The sequence below is a fragment of the Barbus barbus genome (assembly GCF_936440315.1).
Source record: "Barbus barbus genome assembly, chromosome: 3".
In the NCBI taxonomy this organism is placed as follows: Eukaryota; Metazoa; Chordata; class Actinopteri; order Cypriniformes; family Cyprinidae; genus Barbus; species Barbus barbus.
The window spans coordinates 13,671,691-13,680,683 of NC_136731.1; the positions used below are offsets into that span (position 1 = coordinate 13,671,691).

The 8,993-nt window shown below is 37.5% G+C and overlaps 1 protein-coding gene across 1 annotated transcript in view; it reads right to left on the minus strand.

Annotated features, from left to right (window-relative positions):
- The window catches only part of LOC306847046 (ras-associating and dilute domain-containing protein-like), a 36,765-nt gene extending 29,215 nt beyond the window's left edge, over positions 1 to 7,550 (minus strand). The window contains exons 1-3 of the mRNA XM_079380785.1: positions 7,012 to 7,550; positions 4,968 to 5,291; positions 1,999 to 2,234 (exon numbers count right to left, since the gene is read on the minus strand). Of these exons, the coding sequence (XP_079236911.1) occupies positions 1,999 to 2,234; positions 4,968 to 5,291; positions 7,012 to 7,139 (688 nt within the window). The 5' untranslated portion in view covers positions 7,140 to 7,550. The remainder of the gene's footprint in view (positions 1 to 1,998; positions 2,235 to 4,967; positions 5,292 to 7,011) is intronic.
- Positions 7,551 to 8,993: the final 1,443 nt, after the last annotated feature.

Below are 8,993 nucleotides of genomic sequence, written 5' to 3' on the forward strand. Positions count from 1 at the left end.
TTTCGTATGCGTCATTACGTTTTTTTCCGTATTCGTCATCCTTTCCTATCAAAATGCTTGCTACGGATGCGAAAACGCAGAAAATCTAACCTGATCTGAATTTTTTTAATGAAAAACAGATTCAGATTCAAAAACAGATTCAGCATTCCTCAAAGTTAATACAAACAGTGAAAAGCAAGTTCAGAATATGACGCAAACCTGCAATACGTAAACACAAAAATCCCTTATGTATTTAATCCCATTTTATAAACCAGTGCTGCCGACATTCAATGCTCCAATTCAACCAAACTAAGAGTGTTGGGGAAAGTTACTTTTAAAAGTAATGCATTACAATATTGCGTTACTCCCCCAAAAAAGTAACTAATTACGTTACTTAGCTACTTTTTAAGGAAAGTAATGTGTTTTAAATATGAGCAGGGCTTTATTGTTTTTAATATAAAAAGTTATATTTATAGCAAATGTAAAAGCCCTTTCACACCAAAAAGTGTAATGAATAAACCTCAGGCTGAAGGAAAAGTAATTTCATATCTGTAAAGTAGAACGCAGGAGAAGGTGGTTCAACACACTTCAGCAATAAAAAAAAACTATGAAGCACAATTGTTGTTTGCTTATTAATATGGTTGAACTGGATCATAGAGGTCAGCAGCAAAGATATTGATTAATAAAATGGGATTAGATACATTTGTGTTTTTTAACATTTAATTATTGCAGGTTTGCGTCATATTCTGAGTTTGCATTTCACGGTTTTAATTCATTTTGATAAATACTAATTCTGTTTTTTGCGAGTGGGATGAATTAACGCACATTCACACTTAGTATAGTACTACATTAAAAGCATGTTCACACAGCGCACTGTCAGTAAATAAATGGGAAAAAAGTAACAGGCGTTACTTTTTTGAAAAAAAATGTGTAAATGAAAATGAAAAAGTATTTGTAAAATTAAAAAGTAATGCGTTACTTTACTAGTTACTTGAAAAAAGTAATATTATAACTTGCGTTACTTGTAATGCGTTACCCCCAACACTGCAAACTAATAAGCAATTTTGGTTCGAAAGGGTTTTTACATTTGCCAAAAATAACTTTATTATGTTGAAAACAAGCAAGACGAGAAAAAGAAATTCAAAAGTAACGCCACGCATTACTTTCCATACAAAAGTAACTAAGTAACGCAATTAGTTACTTTTTTTAGGGAGTAACACATTAATGTAATGCATTACTTTTAAAAGTAACAACACTGGTGACGTATCATAAACAGAACTGAAGACTGCTGTGAAATGTTCTCAGAGCTCAGGCTTTCACACCCAGCAGCACTCTGGGCGTTATCAGCTGTGGAAATGGGCGTCATCTACATTGTTCTGCCAGAACACTCAGCGATGGTGGCCGAGCTTCCCCAGTCACCGATTCTCAAGGGAACCCTGTGGAACACCACAGTCCCATGCCAAAGAAAAAAAAACACCCTCAAGAGTGCAGGAAACACGCTCAGAAAGAAAAACAAGCAGCCATTTCGATGTTGGCGGCTGGAGCGCGGTGGGAAAGCTCAGTGTGAGAGCTGATGGGACTATCCCAATAAAACATACTTCTGAGAGAGCAATTTGACTTAAGCTTCTTGCTGACAGGCTCTTGTTGGGATAAACCGTAAGGCATCTCACTCTTAAAACATTCCTAATTTGTGTCAGCTGGAACATAGATCAAAGTTCAACTAGTCAAAACATCTCTAAAGGCCGTCCACACCAAGAACAATAACTACAATGATAACTATATCAGCGTCTAGTCCAATGCATGAAAACATTCTGATCATTTATTATAAGAGCGCCCAGTTTTGTCAACTGCCACTTTAAAGGTGATGAATTCTGATTGATTCTGATTCGTTGGCTGTAGTGCAGATACTATTCTCACATAATTAGAAAGATTATTAAACGTTAGTTGTTATAGATACCGTCCTTGGTGCGAACAGGCCCTAAACCATTGCTACGTTCACACAATAAATTGCTGCAATACCTGCAGTGATGGTGTCTGTATTTTTGGCACTTTGCGCCTCCACGTTTGCTCTTTTCTGGATCTCGAAACGCCTGGAGAATCCCTCCTTGGGTTTCCAGAGTGACTGCAACATGAGGGGCTTCTCATGGTCACCGACAACCCGACAGCACTCCGTCTTCCATTCATGGTCCAATCCAGTTCGGCCAATCACATCACAGAGCACATAAGCACTGGAGTCTTCCTTTTCCAAGCAGTACCTGTGAGGCAAGAGAACAGCTCAGTTAGCCTTACCTGCTGGACTAATAACGAGTCTACAGTTGAAGAGACCAATGGCATTACGTGTATTTCAAGTCTTGGGTTTGAAGTACTGATGAACTGAACCCAAATGAAAATATTTTGCTGGATCAATAACTATAATAACTATAAAAAACTATAAAAAAAATTTCATGGCTAAAACCATTGACCAAAACAGTTAAAGGGGAGGTCTAATGCTATTTCATGCAATCTGACGTTTTTACAATGTTAAAGAGTGGGATTCTAATGCTAAACATGGCAAAAGTCTCAAGAAATGAGTTGGATGTATGAAAGAGTGTTTCTCAGTCAAATACACTTCAGAGTTCATATAAGTTTCGGAATTTAAAAAAAAAAAAAATTCGAGAGTGTAGCCCTGTATGACGCCATAAAGGGCGGAATTCCTTGGAAGGGCACTTCTCCTGGAAGAACGCGCACACATCAACCAGAGCAAGAGCAAGAGCACACCATCAATGTGATTTATTTGGGTTACGCAAGTTCAAGTTCATTTTATTTGTATACTACATTTACAACAGCCACTTGGCTGACCAAAGTGCTTTACAGACATACACAGAAAACAAGCCAGATAAAAAGAACAACCCATTTTGAAATTACAGTAAAACAGCAATCAATACACCAAGGAAAACAAGTAGTTTTTTAGCAGGGACTTAAAAACAGACAGGGAAGGGGCCATTCTAATCTCTAAAGGCAGGGTATTCCAAAGACGTGGCCCTGCCACCGCAAATGCACGCTCCCCTCTACGCTTAAGTCTAACATGTGGAACTACCAACAAAGCCTGGTCGCAAGATCTTACGCTTCTAGATGGAGTATATAAATGAAGGAGTTCAGAGAGGTAGACAGGAGCTAGGTTAGGTAAAGATTTATACACAAAGAGTAGAATTTTGAAGTCTATTCTCTGATGAACCGGCAGCCAGTGAAGAATAGGAGAATAGGAGTGATGTGCTCATATTTGCGACGCTTCAGAAGAAGTCTGGCCGCAGTGTTTTGGACTAGCTGAAGACATGCAATTTGCGATTTAGATATTCCGCAATATAAAGAATTGCAGTAATCTAGCCGAGATGTGACAAACGCATGAACAGCCATTTCTAGAGTTTTTGGAGTGAGAAAGTCTCTGATTTTAGACAGTAGACGAAGTTGATAGAAACTGGAACCGATAACGGAAGAGATATGTTTATCGAATTTTAAATACTGGTCGACAAGAACACCTAGGTTTCGCACCTGTGATGATCTAAAAACAGATAAACAGTCCAAATCGGGGCGTATATACTGAGAGTTCTCACTAGAACCAAAAACAATTACTTCGGTCTTGTCTTCATTTAGGAAGAGGAAATTTTGGGCGAGCCATGATTTAACCTCCTCTAAACATTGCAGAAGAGAGGTAATCGATGCGGAATTGTCTCTTTTGATTGGTAGATAGATTTGAGTATCATCTGCATAGAAATGAAATGACATACCATGTTTACGCAGAATAGAGCCCAGAGGTAGCATGTAGAGAGAAAATAGAGAAGGAGATAAGATAGAACCTTGCGGAAGGCCACAGGATAGAGGTGCAGGGGAAGAGGTAAAATTACCAAGCTTCACAATAAACTTTCTGTCCAACAAGTATGACTGAAACCAATTTAGAACGGTAGCTTTTAAACCCACCCAGGATTCTAGTCTGGATAAGTGCAAGTGGTGGTTTAGACCAGGGGTTTTCAACCTTTTAGGACATGCGCCCCCCCAAGTTTGTCTAATTTCACTCGCTTTGTTTCTCCAAGAATGCAAAGGAGTTGTGTAAGTGTGTTTGTTAGTTCCCGGCATTGGGTGAGGAATGTTTTATAAACAAATTAAATAAAATTAATTTATTTATGTTAATATCACCGCTTGCGCAAAAACTTCTCGCACTTGTGACTCTATAGCTCTGCCCAAAGCACGTCTCCAGGAGCTCGACTGTTTTTGGAGAGAAGCGTAAAACTGTATCTGTCTTTTATACATCTGACAAAACTAAAGGCTCTTTGGAGATATGAAGAAAGCAATACTACTTTATAGGTCAGGGATGGCCAATTTCGGTCCTGGAGGGCCGGTGTCCTGCAGTGTTTAGCTCCAACCCTAATTAAACACACCTGCCTGTAACTTTCTAGTGATCTTGAAGACTGAAGTTGCCCATCCCTGTTATAGGTACTCAAGATTAACATGAGATTGGCCGAAACTGTGTGTGTTATGTCCCCTTAAAGGCCTGTTTACACCAAGAATGATCTCTATAAAGATAACTACATATATGATATATATACTGTCATTCATCCACACCAAATGTATGATAATGTTCTGTTCATTATAAGTATGTGCTGCCATTTTGTTGCCTACTGCTTTAAATGATTGAGCTCTTTAAAGTCTGATGGATTCTGATTGGCTGTCAATTCAAACGATATGGTTTCTGTGTCATTATCGCTGTAGCTGTGTTGTGGACTTCACTATTATCATACAATTAGAACGATTATTGAAACTTTATAGTTACAGTTATTTTATTTGTTGTTGTGTAAAGCCCTTAGTGCTTTCCAATGATGTCTTTTGACTGTTTGTCTCTTTTCTGTGTGCACACAATGTGGATAAACTACAGCAGGTAAACAGGTCAGCAGTGTGGAAACACATGTAAAGATGACACACATTGAATCTGAATCTGGCAAGAGTGCATCCCTCACCTCTCCAGAGCTTCTTTGACCAGCTCTTTGGCATTGGAGTGACTGGTGGCCAGCACGCTCTTGTAGTTGGTTCCTTGACAAATGTCACTGCCAAATATCTTGAGGATCCCTGGGATAGTCCTCTGACTGGACAGCTCCGCGGGGTCGTCCGCTGCTTGCAGTTCTAGGGTCCTGCTGTCCTGACCCGGCTGTCTGTTTCGCAGAACAGGGCTTCGGTTGAACACCGTGGTCAGTCTGTTGTTGTGTCGGCGTATCTTGCTCTTGGCCGGCTGCCGGACTCCAGTGCTCTCCACAGACTGAGCCGTGCTGTCAGACGTGTTGGACCTCAAGAGAGACAAGGTTAAGATGACTTTAAAAGCTTGCTACTGATTTGAACATCTGCACTCAGACAGAATGAGTGTAATAGACTGTGGATCAATACAAACCCCTGCTAAGAAGAGAGAGTTCTGAGATCCCTTGCCTGGGAAAAATAACTGTGACTATTTCACCTTGTTAGAAACGTAATAAATACTAAGGGTTGACTAATCTTTTCATATACTGTCTATAGCTAAGATGCATGTGAATTTAACCTTCTATTTTATCATCTAGCATCTATTTTATCTTTAGTTTCTTGGTTAGAAGTTAACATATTCTCGCTGGAAGCCACCTTACAAGATTTCATCAATTCTAACACTTTTTAAAGGCTTGACTTTTAAAATGTTTTATATTGTTTTCATTAAAGTATCAAGAAGGTTTTTGACTCATGAGATAATTAACATATTTTAGTAAAAAAAAGATTAAACACCTTTACAAATAATTATAATACAGATTTAGACTTTTGCTTTAAACTTGTATTTGTGACAAAGGAATCAAAACCGTATACAGATTCAAACTATAAAAACAAATGTACTTTAAATATGTATCAATATACAATTACAAAAAAGAAGAGATATTAAATATTACAATTATATAAAATAATTATCTTATTTTATATAAATAAGGCATACTTTTATGTGGGATTTTATTCATGTGATGAGCTAATATGATAATAATAAATCAATATTTTCATATGTAAATAATTTAATATTACTACAATGTTGTTACATATTGTAATACTTTACAATAAGGTGCCATTTGTTAACATTACTTGATGTATCAACTAACATGGACAATAAACAATACATTGATTACAGTATTTATTGACCTTTGTTGATGTTAGTTAATAAAAATACAGTTGTTCATTGTTAGTTCACAGTGGATGATGTTATTACATGGTCTGTCTGAATACTGGACTCTGATTGGCTGGCAGGTGTGCAGTATAACTGTTTAATGCACAGGTAGTTCCCGGTCAGTTTAATCACTGTTCAATGTTTAATGCGCTGCTTTAATTGATGCACACTAACAACACACATCACTCGCTCGCACACACACACACACACACACACACACACACAGAGAGAGAGAGAGAAAGATCGCAGATTGCGCTGCACACACACATAAACTAGTCGTTGATTATCCGTTACTTAAACACAACTTTAGATTTTCATAATACATTAGTAAATGTTAAAATTAATATTAACTAAGATTAATAAATGAAGTATTGTTCAATCTTTGTTCATGTTATGTTAATTATGAATGTTTTTTTTTTTATACGGAAAAAAATGGCCAGGATATTTGTGAGGGAGAGAGAGAGAAAGCCCTGATCTGCCCCTTCTTCACTTGCCAAGATGCAGTTCTATTATTACAGAAATGAGCAGAGCAATTTAGTGCCATGCCTCAAATGTACAGTATTGATTTTTTTTACACTTTTTATTGCATGATTAGAGCAACGTTTTTCAGGCTAAATACATGAGAAAGTGCATTATGCACACTATTTCTTGCATAATTATATTAACAAATGTAATTTTAACGAATGTTTTTCTTGTCTTATATTTAAAATAAAAAGTGACACTTGATTTATCTAATGCTATCCATGTCACCCTTGTTTAAGTGTGTTAAAGGGCCATTTCTTTATTCATTTGAGTTAAAAGTAAATAAATGGCATGTAAAAGTGTGAATAACTCACTGTAGAGATCCATTGCTGGTCTTTCTGCCCAGCATCGCCAGGCGTCTCTTGGGCGAGCGGATCAATAACCCGACAGGAAAGCCGAGAGCTTGTTTAGAGATGTGATTGCTTCTTTCCTCCGAGATCATTTTAGCATGTGGAAGAGTACAATGACTCAATTATAAGTGTCAAGTTTAGCAGCTATGTGCTCCGCTGTCAGAATAACTCTCTTCAGAGCAACACGTGTCGCGCGTGCGAACATCTTCAGTCATCCTGCCTCTCCATCGCAGTCCTCTCAGAAATATAATCCATTGCCACGTTTAAGAGAAAAAACACTATCCACGCTATTAAATAATGTTGATTAGTTATTCAGTCCGGTTTGAACAAGTCCTCTTTAATTAGACATGTCCTTACGGATTAAAAGGAATGATAATCCGATATAGTAAACGATAGCGATAAACTGTCCCGTGTGTGTTTGGGTCCCGTTTTAAAAGTTAAGCGCTACTACGCTGATTTAAAGAGGGCGTCTGGCAACTCTAGCCGGAAGTCAATCCTACTATGGCATATTAGGTTTAGCTCATGAATATTAATTAGGATATGTGATTGGACGCACGAGCAGGAATCCTCAGCTTTAACTATTTAATATTCATGAGCGCAAGCTTCGCCGCATCAGGGACAAAAGAGGCGAGTATCCATACAAAAAATATTTTAAACACTGTATTTCTGAAAGAAACACTAGACCTTATTCGAGATTTACGAGCAGAAAGTATGTCAACTTTTTGAAAAACAAAACCATTATTTAAATCAATGGATTTAATTGAAAGAAACGGTTTACAAAACTAGAATTTAACCATGCATTCGCTCAACTTTTCAACTTCTGTTTTATAATGAGGTGGACTTCAGTTAATGTCCATACATTAAATACTGCATATCGTTAATGACTGACTTGATTACTCCGTCATCAATATAAATATAGACGGATATGCTTTATGATCCAGCCTGAGCGGATCTGGTCTGAAGTGTGAGGAAAAGGGATGTTTGGGAGAGGATTTCCTTGCACTGGGTGTGAAAGGACTCTTTCTGCTTTGTCATAATATTTGCTCGTTCTGCATGTCTTTGTTTTAATTCAAGATACCAGAAATGTGCCTCCATCTAATGGCAGCGATCACAAATAACACATGACTATAACTGCACGAGACACTGTTGTGCTCCTCAAAGGGGCGCTCTTACAGAAATATATCATGATATATTCAATTTATATATAAGATTTATGCTATTGTCAGATTTCATGCAGATTTATCGCCATACCCGCAAACTCTAGGCTTTAGAAAACAGTACTTTAATACAATTCAAACTGGTTCATGTGTTAAACCAAGAGGATACTTTTAAATTCACACAGGTCCCTCAATCAGAGAAAATGTGTTGTGCATCACATGAAGTGTTAAGATGTGTGTTTAACAATTGAACAGTGTCCAGTTTACTCTGGTACACGAAGGTAACGAGTTTGCAGGCGTGTATTCAAAGAGTCTTGACAGTTTTGGAGATTCCAGCCATTTCCTTTTAAGGCCATCTTCAAAAAAATAATCACCAAGACGGCCATCTAAGTGAACCGTCAAGCCTTTCCAGGAAATCATGAATTTGCATACATTGAGACACCTATAAACCCGTTTTCACAGACAGGGCTTAGACTAAGCCAGGGTTAGGCCATAGTTCAATTAGTACATTCAAGTCATTTTCATTATCATTCCTTAGAAAAAAAAAACAAACAAAAAAAACAGTACTGGTGTGCATCTTGAGACAAAACGAAGGCACTGATAGGTTTTAAGATCAGTCAGTGTTTATTTCAGTTGAAACCGCTCAGAATTACATTTTAGTCTGAGATTAGTTTTAAGACTTGTCTGTGAAACCTGGGGTTAAAGTGATGAAATACTTTAATCATGTAGAAAAAAACAATCCTGGACATACTAAATATTTGGTCACTGTCAGATTTGATCAAGATTTTG